Consider the following 24,311-nt stretch of genomic DNA (forward strand, 5'->3'; position numbering starts at 1 on the left):
TCCATTGACAATTGCACTTATGTGCACATATCCTCACAAAGACACACAGGCATACACACATAATTAAAAAAAAATTATTCAGGCCAGACATGGTGATGCATGCGTTTAATCCCAGCACTCAGGAAGCAGAGGCAGGAAGATGTCTGTGAGTTTGAGACCAGTCTGGCCTTCATGGTGAATTTCTATATAAAGAGACCCTGTTTCAAACAAACAAATAAGCAAACAAGCAAGCAAACAAACAAACAAACAAAAAACTTCAAATGTGGTTAACTGTCAGTTTTCACAATTAAAGTACTGTTTGCCAGGACAGGAGAGATGGCCCATGTGGTCTAGAGTATGTGCTGCTCTTGCAGAGGACCAGAGCTCAATTCCCAAGACTCATATTAGGTGTCCCACAGTTGCCTGTAACACTAGCTCCAAAGGATCCAATACCCTCTTCAGGCTTCCACTGGCAACTGTACTCACATTCACACACCCTCACAGACATACACACATTCACATAATTAAATATAAAAATAAATCTTTAATAAAAGTTTTATTTGGGGACATTTGTTGAACTGTTCTTTCATGGATGACATTTTTTTTTTTTTTTTTTTTTTTTTTTTTGGTTTTTTCGAGACAGGGTTTCACTGTGTAGCTTTGCGCCTTTCCCTTTCCTGGAGCTCATTTGGTAGCCCAGGCTGGCCTCGAACTCACAGAGATCCGCCTGCCTCTGCCTCCCGAGTGCTGGGATTAAAGGCGTGCGCCACCAACGTCCGGCCATGGATGACATTTTTATGTCTCCTGAACATTAAAGAGCCGTACATGCTTTAGAAAAGTGTTTCTTGTTTCCTATGTGTTACCATTACCTTGGATTTGTTTTCTATCTGCTGGAAGTTGACCACAGGAAAAAGACACACCCACTACTGCCTCAAGGTTCTACCATTAAAACTGAAGAAAAGCCTTGTTCTATGTAGAATTTTTTTTTTATTCAGTCGTTGTCTCTTCTTTGACCACAGATCAGTCTTGATTCCATCCTTTCCTGCCTTCTTTATGTTTCCTTCATCCTCACTGTCTCCACTCCATGTGCTTCCTTTTGTTCTACTCCTGGATACTGCCTAGAACTCTTCAGTCACCCACTTGTTTGCACTTAGGCCACGACTGCCTCTGATGCTGTAACCCTTGCCGCTGCTACATTCTGGCTGAAGACAAGTTCTACTCATGACCATTTGAGACACATTGAAAAATGCACTTGATGAAAGCCAAGACTTGATGAATGCTAGAAAACCCTGTATTCATTTTCATCCAGGCCACAGGGGGCTCAAGAGAAGACACATGCTAGTGCTAATCTCCATTTACGTGAGGGGCTGTGATACCAGCACACTTGCTATCCTTTATTATTTATTTGTTTGTTTATTTGTATTTATTCTTTTTTCCCCGTAAGTAGGACAATCTGAGCTGGCAGTGAGAAAACGGCATTGGGCCGACAGTGGCAGCAAGAGAACAACACTAATAAATTGAGGCTAAGAGTTCCAAAAGCTACTCAAGACAGAGACAGCAGGGTTAGGGATGGATGATGAATGATTGTAAGGTATACACAAGGATGTGGCAAGGGCCTCTAGGCTCTGTTTGCTAGAAAAGTTCTAAGGAACTGCCAAGCCCTAAGTGTTCAAAGTCCCAAATAATGTATCAGTCATTATTAGGAGAGAAGGTCCTACAACCAAGCTATTGGAGCTGGAATTGGTTGTGAGTGCTGACATTGCTCATGTAGGGAAGTGCTGGGGATTAAACTAGATGCCATTTTTAGGACCGTGGGTGGTTCAAACCCAGAAGTTTCTTATAGTGCCTAAGCTGTGAACCCCAGATTCTGGGTCTCAAAACTATAAGATTCTGTTCATAGTAACAATAGCTATTAAGTCTATGTCCTTTTAGCAATCAGGGTCATGGAATACCAAGACTGTGGATGTCCTGTTTGTCTTTTGGTGATTTCTGTCCATACAGAATCAAAACCACCACATCTAGCTGACTAACATCTGTAGTACACATATCCTGTACACACACACACACACACACACACACACACACACACACACACTAAAGAAACATATATATTCATGTGATCATTGTATTTCCTTATTTATGCTAAAAAAGAAAATTGACTGAATACTGAAAAAATACTATTGGGGTTAGATAAGTGGTTCAGCAGTTATAAATAAAGGCAACTGATACTCTTCCAGAGGACCTGTGTCCAATTCTCAGCACCCACATGGTGGTTCATAACTTTTTGTAACTCCACTTCTAGAATATCTGATGCCCTGTTCTGTCTTCCACAGGTACCAAGAATGCACATGGTACAGAGATATACATGGAGACACAACACAATACACGTAAAATAATAAAATAAAAATCTAAAAATATCATTAATATAGAATTGTAAAATTATTAGAGAAGTTGAGCATGGTGGCACACATTTTGTTGTGGTAGTTTCAATGTCAATAGCCGCCATTGTTTCATACACTTAAGTACATGGTCCCCAGTTAGTAGAACTGCTTGGGAAGGATTAGAAGGTGTGACTTTGTTGAAGGAGCTATGCCATGGGGGTTAGTCCTTGAGTTTTCAAAAAGACACATGCCATTCCCAGTGTGTTCTTTGTCAACTGATTGCCGTCCAAGATGTGAGCTCTCAGCTGTTCCTACCTCCCTACCTTCCCTCAGCCTTCACGGACTCTAACACTATGGAATCACAAGCCCAATTAAACACTTACTTTTATAATTTGCCTTGGTCTTAGTGTTTTATGGCAGCAATAGAAAAGTAAGTAAAACACCTGTAATTCTCGCATTTCTAGTTAAAAGAAAAGCAAATTCAAGGACCTCTAGAAGATCCAGTAAGACCCCATCCAAAATAATTAATGAAAGGAGGTATCTACATATGGAGAATAGAATGAACGGAGTAAAACACACCACATGGATTAGAAAATCAGGTCTGCATAGCAGGGCTTCCATGTTTGACCAAAAGGCTAAGACTTCTTCCTACGTTTTCCCTAAATGAATTCAATGACGTATTACTATCACAAGACTAGAATTTGGAATTCATTCTGTGAGAAGAGGAATAGCATTTTTCGTTATTTATTTATGCTGAGGTGGGAAAGGGATTTAGTGTTATCTATTACATAATCTGCTTAGGAAATAAAAATATCAGTTATCTTGATGGATTTCCTGTGCTTGTCTTAATTCTTCCTCAAGACAATTCAGGCTTTTCTGTTAAGCAAGTCAAATGTTATTTTTATTAGTTTTTAAAAAGTAAGTGACATGTATTTTCCTTTTATGGAAATACAGATGTTTCATGTCCTCTTTGGTTAAATATTTCACAAGGGTCTGAAATCATATTAAGTCAAGTATTTTAAGCATTCTCTGTTTTTGAAAGACATGCCAAAATAATCTCTTAGATTAACTTGTTAACCTAGATTCAAAATTGAGACTTCTCCAAATGCTCCTAGAAATCCCAAAGAATATTTTCTCTATATATGAACAAAAGTTGAATTAATTAGACACATTTGATATATTAAATTCATGGTAGCATTTTCAACTACAGGTAGCATTTTTCTATGTAAATGATATTTATATGAAGATGTCTTAGAAAATATTGTTTGCAAAATTATCTGTGATACATAGAAGGGTGTTATTAATTTTATGACATTTCTTCAAACTGAGCATAATTTGTTGAAATTTTATAAAGTTATTTTACAAGTAAAAATATATTTACTTTTGTTTACTCATGTTCTTTCAGAATTTAAGTCTATAACATAATATTTGTTTTGTTTTGTTTATGGTTGTTGTTTATTTGTTTTTAAATAGAGTCTATATAGCCTTGCCTGACCTGAAACTTACTATATATATCAGGTTGGCCTTGAAATCACAGAGAGATGGCTGCTTCAGCCTCCAGCGTGCTGGGATTAAAAGTTTGTGTCACCACACCCAGCCTTCATTTCATAGCATTGTCTTCATGGCAATATGCTTGTTTACATTTAACAAGAATCTATTCTTGCCACGTTATATGACAGGGCATTTCTTTGGCTTGCATGTCTGCTCTACAGAGGGTTCTTTAATTCTGCTTTAAGGGACCATATCACAAACTAATTTGAAAAGTAAAGGTTGGGTCCAGAAAGCCCCAGTTTATCTTACATAATGCCAAGTCTTTTGGTGAAATGTCAATTTTTTTTTAAAAAAATGTGCATTTACAGAATATTTTTCTTCATAGTTACATAAAGTATAGTAGAGTTACTTTGCAAATTATCTTAGTATTACTATGACTAATTTTGAGAAAAGGCAAGTGACTATATAAGATTAATGGATCTCTATAGAAAAATAGTACATATGTCATCAAATTCTGGTATTGTTCAGTAATTTGAGGTTTCAGAAAACTTGTTTAGATCTCTATAATGAACCCATTAAGTTTATTAAAAGCTCCCTCCTCTTACAGAGACAGCTGCTTTCTGCTTAGAGTCATTTTAGGAATCAGTGATGATGTAGTGGAAAGTGAGCTAAGCCTGGGAATATCTGGGATCTCCAGCAGTCTATCTTTAAGAACACTGTAACTGTTTTGAGTTCCAGTGCCCTTATTTATTAAAGGAGTTTAACATGACCCATATTACACAATTGCTGAAAATTAATTTAAACAATCTAAAAGTGCATAAGGAAACTCCAGTAACTGCATATGACAGGTGTGGTCACTTATGAGTGAGGATTTGAAAATCAGAAATAAAATAAACACTTTGTTTCTCTTTATAGCTCAAAGGGGAGACAATTACAGTTCCAGATGTAGGACAAAGCTCTATGGTTATTTCGATTTTTATCACTTTGGTTCATTTGCTTAAGGTTCTCAAGACTAAATGTATACTATAAAAATAAATGATATATAAGTCTGGAGAGATGACTGAGCAGTTAAGAAAAGAAATGGCTGCTCCTCTAGAGGACCTGTGTTCAATTCTGAGCACCCTCATGGAAGTTCACAACCATCTGTAATACAGCTGCAGGGGATATGATGTCCTCTTTGGGCCTTCACAGGTACTGCATGTGGGTAGTGCACAGGCATACATGTAGGCAAAACACCCATATACTCAAAATCAAATGGGAAAGAAATGAGATAATACTTGAATGATAACTTTATGGGACAATTGGAATCATAATGCCTAGGGTGCCCACCATACAGAGCCAATACTCAGAAGGACACTGACAGTGCTAGCTTTAATAATGCAGCCTAGTAGCTAAGACTTCTCTCTTGGGAGGTGATGGCGCACACTTTTAATCACAGCACTTGGGAGGCAGAGGCAGACAAATCTCTGGGTTTGAGGCCAGCCTGGGCTATAGAGTGAGTTCCAGGACAGCCATGGCTTACATGGAGAGACGCTGTATTGAAAATCCACCCTCATATCCAGTCTGATTCTACCAGCTTCAGAGACAGAGGTTAACATTTTCTGGATATAGTTTGATGATAATTAAGTTGTTTTACCACCCAATGGTTACATTTGCAACCACAATGATTATGTTTTTAGTTTTGTTTGCCCTGGAAGCTAAATTGAATGATAATGATTCATCCAAAGATCTTTTATTTATCGTATTAGGCTGGTGACATTGAATAGCTTTACAGTATAAATATAATCTAATTATTTCAACATGAAAAAGAATTTGCTGTGACTTGCCTTCATATTGTGAATGTCCTCGGTGGCATATATGAATGATGGTCATCTTTATTTATTAAGTACACCCAATAGCAAGCAGATAAATACATCATGAGGTTGTTTTAATTTCATTTTGTAATAAATAATTTCTTTCTAATTTGAAAATACGTCTATCACATAGCCCAATTATGAAAGTCCTCATGGAATAACTGTAGCATGAATCTTAAAAGATTTTATTAATAAAAACAAACCCAGAGTCAGGTATTGGGGTGAATGCTGAAAGATCAGAGAAACAGAACAAGCCACAGCCAACCTCACCTCACCAATTCCTCAGCTGATCCTATTTCCTCAAACTGGAAGCCTCTGTGTCCTCATCCAAATGGATCTCAACTGAACTGCTACTAAAAGCCTAAAAGCTTAACAAGACTCTAGTTCCTGGTCCTCATGCCTTATATACCTTTCTGCTTCCTGTCATCACTTCCTGGGATTAAAGGCATGTGTCACCATGCCTGGCTGTTTTCAGTGTGGCTTTGAACTCACAGAGATCCGGATGGATCTCTGCCTCCAGAATGCTAGGATGTGTGTGCCACCATTTTCTGGTCTCTATGTCTATCTAGTGGCTGTTCTCTGACCCCATATAAGTTTATTAGGGTGCACAATATATTTGGGATACAATATCACCACAGTCTAACTCATACCATATCTCTGTAAACATTTGAAGATCATGTTATGCCTTTTGTCTTTCAAAAGTTTCCAGTTATGTTTCTTTTTTATGTTTTTTTGTTTGTCTGTTTCTGTCAGGATCTCACTATTTAGCCTTGGCTGATCTAGAGCTCACTGTGTAGACCAGACTGATCTCAAACTCACAGAGATCTGCCTGCATATGTCTCCTGAGTGCTGGGATTAAAGGTACAAATTGCAATGCCTATCATCAAATTATGCTTCTATTTTGAATAACATTATTTGTTAAAGGTAATCATTTAGGCCTAAAGTATGCTTGCAGTCTTTTAAAAATTTTGGGATAAATGATGTTACAGGCAAAAGTTTTAAGGTATAAAAGGCACCAAAATATAGATACACCATTGGAGGTGACTGTGTTAGAACTGGAGTCTATTTGGTCCACATGGACACGTATCCCACTTTAAAGCATCTCTTTGCAATAATATCATCACTGTTATTTCATGATTGAATGATGAAAGAAGAGGATAAACTAATTGTCCCCTCAGAGCTATCCCCAGCTAACAATGAGGCCTTAAGGGGCTCTGCCACTCTGCCAGACACTTCCCAGGAAGCAGTCTATGGAGAATGTTCTGATGCTTGTTGTAAAAGTCCCACGGGACTTTCTGCTTTATTAACAGGGCAATGAGAACTCCTTTGTAGTGCTTTTGGCTCTGACAAGAAACATAAATGTCAAGCGCTGCTATTTCCATGTGCAAAACATGAACATGGTCTTAGGAGGCTGACGTGAGTACTCCTGCTTTTGTCCAGGTCTACTCTAGGACTTCCTCTCACACTAGAAGGGCCATGCATGGGCCCTTCTTTGTCTTTGGGACACCTATTTCTTCTAACGGACTTAAAATACATGAGATTATAAAATCAGAATACCATGGTGTCTGAGCATAAGCAACAAATACATACATTCCTCTGAGGGCCTCTGCTGATCAAGGAGAGAAGATGCAAAACACAGAGGAACTTGACCTGCTTAGAGAGATGATGCAGGTGTGGCTAGAATTGCTATTGAGCAGCAGTCACCCACTTCCAACTGTGTAAAGCCACTACTTTCATTTTATGGTCTTTCTTTTAACCAACTGGGGTGTGAGATTGGGGAACACAGAATGGCTCATATTATTTTTAGAAAGAGAAATTAGGGCCATTTGATCTGGACTCTCATGCTGAATATCAAGACTTAGAAAAGATACAAACTTACCAGTCTGAACAGCAATGTCAGATTATAAAACCTTTGCCAATGAAACCTTTGAGTGTGCTTTTAACAAGGGACAACTTTCTTTCTTATGACAGGCAGCAGCCTGTTCTATGTACACATATCAGATGCTCCAGTTGCCTGCTTCAGGGTACGTCTACTTCCCTCCCAGAAAGAATACTTTCTGTAGGGAAATAATTATCTTCTTTGCCTAAGACCCAAAAGTTTCTATTTTAAAGATAATACTGAATTTAGTCTTTAAAATTATCAAAAAAGGCTATTGCATGGTTTCTAAAACCAGATGAGATTTTAAGTAAGTATAATTAACCTGGAAGAAGTAAGGCATAAAAACTTTTTCCAACATTCAAGAAAAGCAGGCCTGAGAATCTACCTGCAAAGGTGTTATCCAGAATTGCAGCAGAGAAAGACAGAAGAGAGATTTCTCAAACGTTTAAGGGTACAAAAAATGGAACAAAACAGGTCTCCTGTATATGACTTTTGAAACTGGGACACACTCTGTGATGTAGCTGGACTTCAATTACTAATCTGCAGGTCTGACTAGTAATAGTAGTTGCTACTTTCATGGATATATTTTTGAAAATAATCGTATTTTTAAATGTATCTATCTTTGGAACAAAATAAGTATTCATTAATTTTTGTGTAAATAAAGGAATAATGGAAGGAAGAAAGGCATCCTGTTGGTAATATTGCTACTGTCACTAATACTAGGTGAATCATGAAAAGGGGCCCCTGCATCTTCAAGGATCATATACTCCACTTACAGTGTAATTAATCCCAGTGATGGTGTTTCATGCCCTTATTCTACTTCCATGTGGGTCATTTTTTAACTTTTTTGTCACTTTAACATGGTAACCTGAATTTGATGCCTTTTTTGCTGATATTTCTTTTGGCTAATATTTCTGAGTTGTTTCCATCTACTTAGCATAAAAGGGCCAGAATAACCAGAGATACAGCTAAGGACAGACCTGGGCATTTGGGCACTCTCAATTCTAAAGAGATATAATATGAAGAGATGAGGTATAAATCAGTTTAATAATGTTATTTAATAAACATATGGGTCTGAGATAGGTCCTCTGCATATACATATGGTTGTGTAGTTTGGTGTTCTTGTGGGACTCCCAACAGTGAGAGTGGGAGGTGTCTCTGGCTCTATTGGCTGGGCTTAGGACCCTTTCCCTCCCACTGATATGAAGGTTTGTGCCAAGCCTTGTGGTATCTTGTTAAGCCATGTTAGGTTGATATCTCTGGGAGGCCTGTCCTTTTTTTTTTGTTTGGTTGTTTAAAGGGAAACAGAGAAGGAGTTCATCTGGGGGTGAGGGAAGGTTACAGGGAAAGCCTGGGAACCATGGAGGGAGGGGAAACTGCAGTTGGGATTTAATGTAGGAGAGAAGAACAAAAGTTAAAAAAAATGTTTCCTTAGCTGTAAAATAAATATATAAGTAAATAAATAAATCTGTCTAATAATGTTATTTAACAAACATTTATTTTCAAATAATTATAAAATACTAATATCAAATTAAGGAACTTTCAGTGGTAGGTGTCAAATATGTAAAATGATAAAGACTCTAATTAGAACTCACAGTTTTGCTAGATACATTCACCGGTGTTACACGATGCTACTGTAGCACTAAAGTCTGTTTGATGCTACTAATTCTGTTAAGTAACAGTGAAATTCATTTTACAGATGTCTATGAGGTATTGTATAAATTATTTTAACCAATAAAACAAATAAGAACTGGAGTCAGGATTGACATTAGTTGTCATAATTTATAATACACACCTTTTCTGTTATTCTGCAGAAGGAAATGCATAGTGAAAGTATGTTACTTAAAGATGTCACCAGAATTCAAAATATATATGCTCAAAGCAAATGCCGTCAAACAGATTTCTAACCTGAAAATGTTTTTAATATACCTCTAAGCTGCTGCTCTTGGCAAAGAAGATAATCATTTCCCTACAGAAAATATTTCTTCTGAGAACTTGGCAGACTTATCCCGAATGAGGTAATTGTAGCATTTGATATGTGCACCTAGATCACACTGCTGCCTATCGTAAGAAAGTTGGCCCATATTAAGTACACTCAAAGCAGTCAGCAAAAGTTTTAAAACAATGAGGAATCTCTCTGTAGTGACTCAGTTTATCCTGCTGGGCATCCCGAACACAGAGGGTCTGGAGACCATGTTCTTTGTCCTGTTTTTGTCTTTCTACATCTTCACGCTGATGGGAAACTTGTTAATCTTGCTGGCCATTATCTCCTCCACTCGGCTTCACACCCCTATGTACTTCTTCCTATGTAAGTTGTCTATTTTTGACATATTTTTCCCTTCCGTGAGTTCTCCTAAAATGCTCTTCTACCTCTCAGGAAACAGCAGAGCTATCTCCTACGCAGGCTGTGTGTGCCAGCTCTTCTTCTACCATTTCCTGGGGTGTACAGAATGTTTCCTGTACACAGTGATGGCCTATGACCGCTTTGTTGCCATATGCTACCCTCTACGTTACTCAATCATCATGAGCCACAGAGTGTGTGCCATCCTGGCCACGGGGACATCATTTTTTGGCTGCATTCAGGCTATCTTTCTAACTACTCTCACCTTCCAGTTGCCCTACTGTGGTCCCAATGAAGTGGACTATTACTTCTGTGATATCCCTGTGATGCTGAAGCTGGCCTGTGCAGACACATCTGCTCTGGAGATGGTGGGGTTCATCAGTGTGGGCCTGATGCCCCTCAGTTGCTTCCTCCTCATCCTCACCTCCTACAGCTGCATAGTCTTCGCTATTCTGCAGATCCGCTCTGCTGAGGGCCGTCGTAGAGCCTTCTCCACCTGCAGTGCCCACCTCACTGCCATCTTGCTTTTCTATATGCCAGTGGTCCTCATATACTTAAGGCCAACCCCAAGCCCTTGGCTGGATGCAACTGTGCAGGTCTTAAATAATCTGGTCACCCCTATGCTGAACCCATTGATCTACAGCCTCAGGAATCAGGAGGTGAAATCATCACTGTGGAAGTTCCTACATAACCCTAGCTTCCTTCCTGAGCAGCTGTAAAGAAAGACCAGTCATGAACATTTTGTCTGTACGTCATGGGTGGTGTAATGTTTTTATTTGGTTTTCACAAATGTTTTTGAAATCATCCTAGTTTTATTATATGAAGGACTAAGAGGCAAAGGGCTGCAATGACTTTTCAAAGGATGGCTTGGGAATAAATGGTAGAAGGGAGACTCCAGGCTCTGTGATCCTAGAAACTGCACTCTCTGATGGCTCTTACACTATTGACCAAGGAGGAAGGTATCCCACCTGGCAAGCAGCATAGCCTATGCCTTCTGTTTGTCTATACTTTTGTTGTTGTTTTTGTTTATTTATTTTTATGTATTTACGTATTTATTTATTTTATTTTGCAATATAATTTAATTCTACACATCAACAACGGATTCCCTTGATCTCCCCCTTCCCACCCCCTCCCCTTCCCCCAGCCCACCCCCATTCCCATCTCCTCCAGGGCAAAGACTCCCCCGAGGATTGAGATCAACCTGGTAGACTCAGTCCAGGCAGGTTCAGTCCCCTCCTCCCAGGCTGAGCAAAGTGTCCCTGCATAAGCCCCAGGTTTCAAACAGCCAACTCATGCACTGAGCGCAGGACCTGGTCCCACTGCTTGGATGCCTCCCAAACAGATCAAGCTAATCAACTGTCTCACGTATTCAGAGGGCCTGATCCAGCTGGGGGCCCCTCAGCCTTTGGTTCATAGTTCATGTGTTTCCATTTGTTTGGCTATTTGTCCCTGTGCTTTATCCAACCTTGGTCTCAACAATTTTCGCTCATATATAAGCTGGTGATAGGATGGCCAAACACCCTAATTGTCGTGCTAGAAACCCCACCCAATGACTGAGGGATCTGGATGCAGAGATTCATGGTCAGGCCCTGGGTGGAGCTCCAGGAGTCCAATTGGCGAGAAAAAGGAGGGTTTATATGAGCGAGAATTGTTTTTGTTGATTTTTGAGATTGTGTTTTAATCACAAAACTTCCCTTTCCTTTTCTTCCTTTCAATGCCCCCCCAATAGTCCCTCCTGACTCTGTTCTGTGTTTGCCCATCTTAATTTTCCGTATCTTTTTTTCACCCTTCCTCCTTTTCAATGCCCTCTTTGTGTGATGACATTTCATTTGGCATGAGTTATAATTTTCTCAAATGTCTGCATTAGATAAACAATCTTACAATTTCTAGTTAATGAAAAGAGGCACATCCTTGTGGCTTCAGGTAGCATCTTGTTACTTATGAGCCATAAAAAGTTCTATATAGAGAAAAGCTTTGGGTTAGGTCCTGACGATGGATCTGGCCAAAGCAGAGGTACAAGTGTGCTAGGGTGACTTAACAAACCATGCTAGGTGAGTTGAGGCCTAGTATTGACTAGAATGTTTGGCATATGAATGAGAAGTTTAAATTAAAGGAAAAGAGCCTAAGGAGGAATCTGGAGGAGCCCATGAAATGGCTCAGTGGTTAATATAGATTGCCCTTACAGAGGATTCATTTAGGACCTGTTCAGTTTCCAGCATCTCCATCAGGTGGATCATAACCTCCTGTAATTCCAGCTCCTAGGAGAGTTAATGACTCTGGCCTCTAAGAGAGCCTACAAGCAGGTGCACATACACCCACACAGACACATACTCACACACATAATTAAAAAAAATTACCTTTAAAGGGGAATCTGGAAATATGTGTCAGATTATTCCATGTTCACTGCATGTCAAACCTTTCCCAGCTTTATTAGGATCTATCCATCCCCTTACCTCATTTCCTGCCTGTAGTTTCTTAGAGAAGCAGGGCAATTTGCAAGAATAAAAAAGATGAATCTTGTTCACTTTTCCTTTTCACTCATTTCATTTCCCAAGTGACTCTGCTAAGACAAGAGGATGCAGAGGCAAGGATTCTAAACCTGTCTGCTGATGGTGAAAATCTTCAGGTTAAAATGTAAAAGCGGACATGCAACTAATAGAGAGTTCAAGAATAATATTGTGACCTGGGTAGAAAATAAAGCCAAAGAAATAGTTTCCTCTAATTCTCCCTGGGGGAGGGTGGGGGAAAGGAAATAGTTTCACAGAAAGGGAACTGATGATTGAACACCTGGTTTATTTGAATGCTGCATGTCAATAATCAACATGCTTTTGTCTCCTTTGGAATGTGAGTTAGAATTAATTCCTTGAGTTAGAATACCTTATCTGTTTGCCACTTAAAAGGGAGTATCTTCTGCAGGAAGATAAAATTCATTATACCTTCTCTTTGGTAGGCTCATATACAGCTCAGCCTCTTGTTCTGGATTGGAGGAATGGTTTTTCCAAAATGACTGCCTCCTTAAACAACCCAACCTCTCTTGAGCTCAGCTGCTCTTAAACTTGCCTGAAGCTCTTTTGTCTCCATGGAGAATCTGAGTGGCCTCTATATGTAAACAAGCCACTATCCTGGTGGACATCTTTCTAAACTATATTTGTATTCAGATACTAAAAAAATGGAAATAATGTCAAACAATGTTAAGTATAAAGAATAATTATAACATGTGTGGTCCTCTACATACACAGAGGAAATGGATTTCCCACCAGAGCTATTCTGCTCTCATAACCTTAATTCCCTCTGGAAGTATCATTCTCTCATTCTATTCTTTTTTTTTTTTTAGTTTTATCATATATGTTTGTTTCCCTAAATATTGTATTATAAGACTTTGATGTAATTCTATTGAAAATTTATTTCTTTGCTTTAGTGTTCCTTTTTGGATTTCTATATATTTGTATATGTCTAAAATTATTTTCCATTATCAAAGTGTGGTAACCCAAACGTATGCCAACTTTGTCTCTGGGTAGTGTCCCATTATATCAGTATTTGTTCATGTTACACATAAATAAAGAAGCATAAATTTTGAAAATCAAAGGAATCCTTCATTTGGAATTGCTATACTATTTTGATAAGTTATTAATGCTTTCCCTGTGTGCACATAAGACACAAGAACTCCACCTCCAAACTCTTACAGAATTTCTTCCATCAGGGAAGAAGGAAAATTGGTCATTTTGTTTCATTTAGATTTTCCAATAACTTACACTGACATGGGATTTAGGTATAGGGAATTCATTTGAAAGATTCACCCAGGAAGCCGAGTGTATTTTCTGTCTTCAATGTCATTGCTATGAGGACAACATACTAAATTTAGCTGCCATCTTGAGATGGACTCTGGTTCCCTTCAACATCGTGAGCAACAACTGCCATATTTTAGAGCAATTGCTTTCTAGGACTAAACAATCTCTTAGGCTTTCTCCTTTTACAAGGTGGAAGATTATCTGGTGGGGTCTTGCCTTGAAGGCACCTTCCCATGGTTCCAAAGCAGAGCAGGAGGCATTAATAGTGCTAATCTACTTAACAATTACAGCTTTTCTTTCAGCATAGCCTTGGTTCTAGAATTGAATGACTTCAACAACAACTTTTTCTTCTTTTTCTCCTCTTCCTCCCCCTCTCCTTCCTCCTCTTCCTCCCCCCTCCTCCCCCTCCTCCTTCTTCTTTTATTTGGAGACAGGGTTTCTCTGGGTATTCCTGGCTGTCCTGGAGCTCAGAACTGCCTCCTGAGTGTCCGGCTCAGCAATAAACTTCTTAGTCTCGTTGCCTCTCCAAACTGCATAACTTACATTTTCTTTTGTCCCACTTATTCTTTTTCATTGTAGACCTGCATAAAGATTATAAGTAGTAACTATTCCACAGACTTAATCTTAATCTTATGCTGTCTTCAACTTTCTGCTACCAAAAAATAAAAAAAGAAAAGAAAGAAAAAAAAACCCATAAAACAAGTCAATTACTTTTTAATTTAGCCTCAAACAAGTTCTTAGACATAGGCAGAAGGTATCCAGAATCTTTGTCAAAATATCAGAGGAATTGCCTATACCTCAGTTGCCAATAGAGAGCTTATCTTAACACCCCACCATGAACTAGACCTCTATTCTCTACATTATTTTCAACACTACTTCTAGGCTTTTGTTAGAACAGCTTTTTGTTTTGTTTTGTTTTGTTTTTTTCAAGACAGGGTTTCTCCGTGTAGTTTTGGTACCTGTCCTGGATCTTGCTCTGTCAAACTCACAGTGATCCACCTGCCTCTACCTCCCAAGTGCTGGGTTTAAAGGCATGCCCTACCACCGCCTGGCCTAGAACAGCTTTTTATATTCTTCTTATAGCATTCCTTTACTTTTCTAGTCCGAAGTTTCAAGATCTTCCACTTTCTTATATATATAAAAAAAAAAAAAAAAACAACAACAACAACAACAACAAAAAAAAACCCCACAGGAGTAGGTTCTTCACAGTAGCGCCCCACTCTGCTGGCGCCACCTACTGTATTAGTTATTTTTTGTTCTGTGATAAAGAACCATGCCTGAAAGCAACTTGCAGAAGAAAGAGTTTTTTTTGGTTTATGGTTCTAGAGTGACGACTCGATTATGGCAGGGAGGCATGCCAGCAAGTGGCAGACACAGTAGAAGGAGGAAGAGCCTGAGAGGTCACATCTTCACCAAAACCCAGAAAACAGAGAGAATGAACTGGAACTGAGACAAGACTACAAACTCTCAGAAACCCTTTCCTATTGACATACTTCCTTCAGCAAGGCGCCATAGCCGGAAGGTTCCCAGCTTTTCCAAACAAAGCCACCACCGTGTAACTAAGGGTTCAAATGCATAAGCGTATGGAGGGTAATTCTCATTGAAACCACTACAGTAACTGACCTCTTTCCTATTGGAATACAGGCCTGCTCCAGAGGAGGGCATTTCTTTTCTTGACTGTAATTCTAGTCAAAAGTCCATGGCTTAGAGGGCCGAGTTAATACCAGTTCACAGGAGGAACTCATGACTCATTGAGTCTGAATGCAGAGCTTGGCCTTGGATCTCTGTGTAATCAATCCTCAGAAGGAGGAAAAAAAAGTGTCACTGACTGCCACTGTTGTGGCTGTGTCAAGGGTGAGAGTCAAACCTTCAGGGAAACACTCGCAGGGGTCTGAGGATGCCAGATATTTTTCTCAGCCAGATCTTTTGTTGTTGTTGTTGTTGTTATTTTCTCACTTTGAAGTTTTTATGAATTTCAAGTATGGACTGCTTGGCTTCTTTCATTCAACTTTTTTATTTTTTATTTTTTTATTTTACAATACTATTCAGTTCTGAGAAGGAAGGCAGGGAGGCAGCCAGGAAGCAGGTCTTCTCCATGGTTTCTGCTTCAGTTCTTGTCTGACTTCCTGTCCTGACTTCCCTCAATAACAGCCTATGACCTGGAGGTACATGATGAAGTGAATCTTCTCCTCCCCAAGTTGCTTTTGGTCATGGTGTTTATCACAGCAGCAGAAAAGCCAACTACAACAGCCATCGTATTAAAAGTCACATACCCTGGAAGGAAGGAGGTTTGTAGAAAAGAGCCAAGAAGAAGAAGCTGAACAGCCAGGTCTCACTGGGCTTTCACTTTACACATTGCTATAAGATCATACCATTTTTGAGTTGTATTTCCATACAGATGTTCATGCGTCATCGAACCTAACCATGAAATTGGTCAAATAAATTTGTTAGAGCTTTAAAAAAAAAAGAAGTCCATGGCTTAGGAAGCCACAGGTTTTTAAATAGAATCTGCTATTGTTATTTTATGGAATGGTCATGTTGCCAAACTGTCTTTTCAATATGTATGTTTATCTATCCATTGACTTGGGCTATTCTCTAAATGAGTCAGAGAGGCTTCTTGTTTTAGGGAACAGAAGTCAATGCTTAGAGGCATAAACTGTCAAAGGACTGAAAATAAGAGATTGAGTCCTCAGTCCTAAATGGGCAACTTTTTCTAACCTACCTTACTACCAACAGTGATTAAGAAACATCACAAATGAGGAAGTAGGAAGAATGTAAGAGCTGGAAGACCTGGAAGAATGTTGTGAATTTCCTTCTTCTAGACATGACAAGGCTATCATAATCATGATATCACAGCTGTTGTGTTGACTTTCACAAGATCAAGACAGCCAAAATTTAGCATAAACTGTGAAGGTGCTCTTCAGGGTCCACCATTTACTGAAGAGACATTGGTAGTTAATAGTTTCTGGGGGAAGAAGAATTATTTTATTTTGAACATGTGGCCACTGGTAGATTTTCCATGCTCCAGTGAGTGGGCCCATATCTTTGTATATTTGGACAACAGTAATTGGATTTGGTGCATCATAAAGAGAAAGAAGACTAAGAGAAGTGGGAGAAAATATTTGCCAGCTATACATCAAATAACTAGAATAAAAAAGAACTAAAAATATGAACACTAAGAGTGCAAATACCATAATAAATTACTTATATTGACTGTGCAGTGCATATTAGACTTGATTGGCTTAATAAAAGGACACAAAATTTGTTATGTAGAGATAGGGGTATGTATATGGGAGGAGTTGGAAGATGATGAGCATGATCAAAATACAGGAAAATATTATCAAAGAATTAGTATTTTTTTAAATAAAGGGACTGTAAACATGAAGAAATGGTTATGAAATTGAAGTGTTCTGAAAACAAAGGACCACATTAGGCCAGTAAATATTTTGAAATGTGTTTAACATCACTATCCATCAGAGAAATGCAAATAAAACTACTTTGTGATTCCTCTTTACCTCAGTAAGAAACAAATGGTAATTCTTACCTCAAGAAAACAAATGGTAATTAATGCTGATGAGGATTTGAGAAAAAGGAAACAGTTATATACAGTTTGGGACTTTATATTCTACAATGAAGATATATTTTCACAGTCTCTGCTGTTCCATTCACAGTGTCTAAAAAATTTAGTCATCCTAGATGGTCATCAAAAAATAACTGAATAACAAAAATTATGGCAAATTCACATAGTAGAATTATATTAAACACTAAAGAAAAATGAAATCATGAAAATTTCAGTTAAATATATGAACTGAAAAGAATTATACTGAGTGAGGTATTCTAGAATCAGAAAAAAATGTTACATGTTCTCTCTCAGCTTTGACTCAATTTGTGTTGAGCTCAGGATATTAGTAGACACCAGGAAGACAGTAAGAGAAGACTGTAAGAAAATAGTTATGATAGAGGAGTGGCTAAAAGGGTAGTGAAATGAAAACAGAAGGAGAACTTTTGGAGTGGTATAATATAAACAGGGAAAGGGGTAGGAGGATAGCAGAATGGAGGAATGTGGAGAGTATTTGCAAGAACTAAGGATGTAAGAATAAGACACATAGAAACATATTACCACGTAATTCATTTAAAATGCATTAAAAATAAAATGCATTAAAATAATTTGTACAGAGGATCCCTACCTAAGTAGATATTACTAATTCTAGGAGTTATGCATGAACAAATGACATTTCAGAGCAGGTATGCAGTAGCTTCCTATGGACTGTTGATCAGTGAGACCCAGAGGTTGTAAGAACAACACAGGTTATTGCCATTGTTTTTGCCTGCCCAGGAACTGAATGGTAAGACCTTGTTGATGAAGATACCACACACTTTGGTTACAGGACAAGAAAAATTGACCTGGAACAGGACTGAAAGTTTCTTCACTGTTGGTTAGTGTATATAGTGCTAGAAAGTCCATAAAAGGGCTGCTAGGAGGGAGAATTCATCAATGATTTTACTACACAAGGTATGCACTATGTGTCCACTGGTACACAGTGACATGACTACTAAAGTGGAAACCAACTGTTCTCTGCTTAGATTTTAGACTCACTGCATATAGACAAAACTGTGCCTGCTATTGTAAACCTGAAGGTATAATTATAAACTCATTTGGATTTGACTGTGAAGGCCTTTGAACAAGAAAAGTCAAGCATGTAGATTCCAATTTGAGGGCAGGAGTTCTATGGCTGAGTTCAGCTATTCAGACTCTCAAAGTTTTCTTCTACATAGTGCTTCTGTTCGGTAGACCTTCAACTAATTAAAGAAGGGCTACCGACACAGGGTGGGTGACCTTCTTTACTTCGTTCACTGGTTGAAATGTCAACTTCATTGAAAACACCTTCACTATCATACTTAGAATAGTGTTTGCCCAGGTATCTGGAAACTTTATAACTCAATCAACTGACACACACAATTAACTCTCTTAATTACTGCTGTTTAGGGTAAGGCATTTAAATTTAATTAATCATAAAATATTATGTACATTAAGTTATGATCACACACACACATATTAGATTGAAGCAAAATTGAATGAGCATTTCTCATTAAAATTCTACTAATTTTGCTTCAGATAAGGGTACTGAAAGGCCAAACCCACGAGCATATGATCCAATAAAAGTAATAGAAATTACTTTTGGAACTATATATTTTATGTCACTAGGACATAAATTTGTGTTATAGCTACAATTAACAGGTTATGAGCAGATATATAGAAATGCTTAATTAAAAAATAGAGAAAAGGACCTTGTTTTCATTTGCCCCAAATTCTCATTAAATACCAAAAAATGAAATGTTCTCATTGGTAACTACTATTGGAAATTAAGAATCTGTCAAAGTGATCTACTAGTAGCAAAACTGTAAGATTGAAATACATATTAAGATTCATAGGGCTTGAATCAGGTGAGAAAGCCAATGGTCTTGTTAAAAATTATAACTGTATATAGAAGAGAATAAAGTACACTGAGTTAACACAAAAATGATAATTTTGTTGTGATTTGGTTAAGACACAATGAGGTAAATGCTGTAATGAATCCTTTATAAGCATATTTTATTTATTTTAACACTTAGTCTGTGAAATAAGTGCCTACTGCTTTGTCCGTGTTTCACAATTCAGAAGTTTTGACTGACAGCCGAGGCAGCTTTCTCAAAATTACTCCTATGGTCCTGCTCTCATTAACCATGAGTTTGTCTTAGTCCCAATGCTACCTGTCTTCTCTTTCCTCTCCTGTACCGCAGATGACATGTGTGCTCTGTGATAATCTCTATTACCATCATTTGTTAGAATAATGGGCCTTAGTTTTAATTAGGCAACTAGAAATTCATAATGGAAAACACATTTACAGAAATTTCTCTTACCACTTACATCAAACCTATAATGTCTCTCAAAGGGAATGACAGAAGATAACTTTTTAAAATAATTAATCTCAAGAGTGTCATTCCTGTGAGATGTATCTAATGCTCATTATGACTGTGACTTTTTCCCCCTACTAGTTTCTGATTCTCCTGTGTGAGGGAATCATGGGGCAAGGTACATTAATAAGTCTGGGGATTGGCTTAAGAGATGCCAATCCTTGTTAAAGTGTTTATGCCTTTGATTCTTTCTGGAATGTTTCTCTAAGGAAAAATTATTTTTTAATGTAACATACACATCCTAACACACAACTTCCTCCACACACATGCTCACAAACTAATTCACTGACTTCTATTTTTTCAACACTTCTATAATGAGGCTGATTGTTTCTAAACTACTGCATTCAAAGGGATCACTATAACTTTCCTTAATCGGAGCTCATGATAAGAATTCCCTTTGTCACTTGCTATGCCACTGAATAGGTTTTTCTAGAATTAAAAGAATAGTGAGCATTCAGAATTTTTAACACAGCTCCTAATAGTTGAGTATTCTCCATGCAGACTCCTTTCACCTCTAAGAAAAAAAATTAGTGGAATTTATCAATCATATTTCAGTGGTCAGAAATGCTTTGCCCAGCACACAGCATAAAGCAAAATTAACACTAGACAGTTTAAACATGCAACAGGACCAGGGTAAGCAATTTGAGACTTGGTGAATTTCAAGGGAATTCATAGATGGCCCAACCAACTTGAAAACCATGGCAATTTACATGGTTTGAAGTGCATAGCTAGTTGGTGATTACTTCAAATACTCCATCCTTTTAAGGTACATCATATCACTGCTCACTTCTGAAAACTAAGTTTAGGTCTAGTTCATATTCTTAGATATTTTCATGGAAATAAGGGACATTCATTATATAGAAATACACAAACAATACACACATAGATTTATAAACAATATAATCAATGCTAATAAAAATAATATCTATGAAACCCAATAGAAGAGAAACTATTGTTTAATAACATTGTAAAACCATTCAGAATCCAGAATAAATAAAAATCTGTCTTGTGATAGACTTATAAACACTATGTCCTTTCTGAAGTGTTTTGAGACAAGTAGCATTTTAATTATCATGTAAAGCTATTATTTCATATGTTCTACATCAGCAGGATGCTGAGAGGTGAAAAATGAAAAACTGGTATCTCAGGAATGGTTTGGTATCAAATTTAGGATTTAAATGTAATACTGTAGATGACAGTAGATGTATACTGTCTGCTTTAGAATAAGAATTTATATTATCTTGTTGCTTGTCTTATGAATGCACCTAATAAAATTTCCAGTGAACAGAGACTTCATGCCTCCATGCACCTAATGCTACCAATTCCATCTTCAATTTTCCACTGTGGCTCAGCACAGAAGGCTGAGCACAGCTGAGAATCTTTAGCTATTTGTAATATGGGGCTGGATATCTTCTTGTAAGTGATATCCTTGTGTAGCTGTCCCATAGTCTCTGCTAATTATACTATTTTAGAGTGATGTCTAAGAGCTTGGAATTTAATGGCGATCAGAACTAAACACAAATATTTAGACCACACACACATGGTTATATTGTAGTTATTTTTTAATTCTTGACTCTTAAACAGGAATTTCTGCTAGACAGGATCTTCATTATGGCTAATGCTAAAATGCTTTCTAAAGACAAGGGAAAAGAACCACACAGTGAAATGACTGTGCATAAACTTATATGTACCAGTGAAGGACTTCTGTGTCCCACCTGGGGACTTGGGACTCAGAATATTTCTATTTGTTTTAATGAACTAATACATTAATTTAGAAAACCCTTATGTATTATTGAATAAGATTGTGTGAAAAAAACTACAGAGAATAAAAATATGAACAAGACAGATTTTCACTGAAACTATTTATGAAACAAATTACACACAAATGATCATAGGTCAGTAGACTTAAAATGTGAACAACAAAACCAAAAATAAATAAATAAATAAATAAAACAAACAAAAACTCTGAATTTTCTTTTCCTTTCTTTCAAATTAAAAAAACAAACAAATAAATCAAACCAAAACAAAACTAAAACATAAAACAGAGCCAGCTAGATGGTCCAGCAAGTAAGAGGACCTGCCACACGGCTTGACATCCTGAATTTAACTCCCAGGATCTATGTAATGTAAGGAAAGAACTAACTCCTGTATGTTGTGTTCCAAAATGTATAGTTTTCAGTGGCATGTGTACACACATGCACATGCATTCATTACAAAATTACTAAAATATAATAATTAAAATCTGCAATACAGACTATTTAATATTATGTGTGGCTGATTACTATTATTAAGCATTAAAGACCACATACAATCATTCTCAGTTAATGATAGACCACTCATAAGATAATAATGAGGCACTGGAGAGACAATGGCTTAGTGGTTAGGAGCATTGCTGCTCTTGCAGAGGACCTGGGTTCCATTCCCAGTACCCACATGGTGCTCATAACCATCTATAACTGCACTTCCAGGAGATCTGACATCCTCTTATGGCCACTTCAGACACCAGGCATTCACGTGGTACACAAACATACATGTACACAAACACACATAAAATAAAAGATAAATCCTAAAACAAAAACCTAATTTATAAGCTGTTTCAAAAGATAATAATAAAACTTGGAAAATTCCTACCACCTGGTGACATTAATTAAATGTAACATTACTCTTGTTACATTGGTAGTGGGGCAGATGTAAACAAGCCTACTTTACTGCCTGCCATTCATATAAATGTGCAGCACAAACATTATTTGGTGAATAATTCTCAATAATGAACTGGTGTTTCACTGGTTTATATATCTACAGCATTATACAGTTTATGGATTTATGAGAGTACAATTTTACTCAGAAAAATATAGGCTTTTTGCAAAACAGAATGTCCTATTCTGCTGGTGACAACCTGATTCATCTTGTGTTAATGGTTTCTTTGAATTGCATCTAGGTTTGTTCAAATATACTCTTGTGATTTTCCACACTAACATAATTGTCTCATCATGTTTTCTGGGCCATGTCTCATATTTAAGTGCCACATGACTATGTGTTACTTTTGCTTTATGATATTATTATATTATTATGGGATAATATTTCTAGCATTTACCTTAATTACAGCATATAAGAGATTTGTAAGCCTTTGATATTTGTTGGGCTAGAAACATTAGCTCTTTGTTAGGGTCCAAAAAAAAAGATATGGTAGGCTTAAAATTAATGTTAATTCATTTCTGTGTGTGCTTCTCTTTGTCTCTGCATTTGGTTTCCATGGATACCTTTCTGAAGAGACCTGGTGAATCAGCAGCAGATAAAAGCTAGTTCACGGGGCCTTGTGAAAGGAGACATGATGGGGATAGATGAGGTCAGTGAAAACGTGGCCAGTGGAAAATACAATGGCCAGATAATTGTCAAAGTTCATTAAAAGTAATGAAGGCAATTATCTGCCAGCCATAATTCTCCTCCTGTATAGCACTCAATCAGGTTCTTGGTTCACAGATATACGTGATAGTAAAACTGATAGCACTGTTGTAACTCGTAGGGAGCTACATTTAATATGTATCATCCACATCGACCTCCATGGCTTCTAAGACTAACCTACCTCAATTCTAGTCTTCATATTCTCCTGTGGCACATTTTCTCCTTATAGCCTCCTTTGAATTGATGGCTTTTCTTCAAAATTGAATGTATTTACTTCAAAGTTTAAATATCCAGTAAAATACATTTTAAATTTAAAAGATAATTTTTAAATTAAAACATAAGGCTCTGGCCTACTCCAGTAATTAGATTAGTGAATACCCTGTCATCATAGAGCCTTCATCCAGTAACTGATAGAAGCAGATGCAGAGAGCCACGGCCAAGCACCAGGCCGAGCTCTAGGAGTCCAATCGATGAGAGAGAGGAGGGATTCTATGAGCAAGGGACATCGAGATTATGATGGGAAAACGTACAGAGACGGGCAGTCAAACTAGTGGAAACTCATGAACTGTGGACCAACAGCTGTGGAGCCCACATGGGACTGGATAGGCCAGACAGTTGCTTAGCTTGAACTGTTTAGGGGGTCCCCAGGCAGGGGGATCAGAATTCATTCCTGGTGATTTTTTGAAGCTCAGTGCCTATGGTGGGACACCTTTAGCAGCCTTGGTGCAGAGGGGAGGGGCTTGGACCTGCCTCAACTGAATGTACCAGGCTCAGCTGACTCCCCATGGGAGATCTTGTCTTGGAGGAGGTAGGAATGGGGCGTGGGTTGGTGAGGAAGACTGGGGGGCAGGAGGAGGGAGAAAAGGGGGATCTGTGATTGGTATGTAAAATGAATAGAAAATTTCTTAATAATATAAATGAGAAAGAAAAAAAGAAAAAATTAAACATTAAAAAACATGCTTTAAGAAATAAAAGTAGCCTAGAAAAACAAACAAGAAATAAAAGTATCTTTATGAGAAGAAAAAAATTTAAACTTTAATGAAGAATCCAAAATAAAACCATAAGGCTCACAAATATTTTATTAAATCATTCAACCTAATATCAACTTTTATTACCAAGTATAATAATTTGATTTTTTTCTAAATAATACAATTTTTTCAATCAAATTAGTGCTTTATTAGAATTCCTTTTGTTCTATAGTTGTTTTTTATTCATTAGTTCATTTTGTTTTATTGTGGAAGA

The 24,311-nt window shown here is 37.6% G+C and overlaps 1 protein-coding gene across 1 annotated transcript; it reads left to right on the forward strand.

The window, feature by feature from the left end:
* Positions 1-9,707: 9,707 nt before the first annotated feature.
* On the forward strand, positions 9,708-10,643 carry LOC114691259 (olfactory receptor 149-like). The gene has a single exon (XM_028866520.2). It carries the CDS (start codon positions 9,708-9,710, stop codon positions 10,641-10,643), a length of 936 nt encoding a protein of 311 aa, XP_028722353.1.
* Positions 10,644-24,311: the final 13,668 nt, after the last annotated feature.

This window comes from Peromyscus leucopus, chromosome 7, assembly GCF_004664715.2.
Source record: "Peromyscus leucopus breed LL Stock chromosome 7, UCI_PerLeu_2.1, whole genome shotgun sequence".
Lineage (NCBI taxonomy): Eukaryota > Metazoa > Chordata > Mammalia > Rodentia > Cricetidae > Peromyscus > Peromyscus leucopus.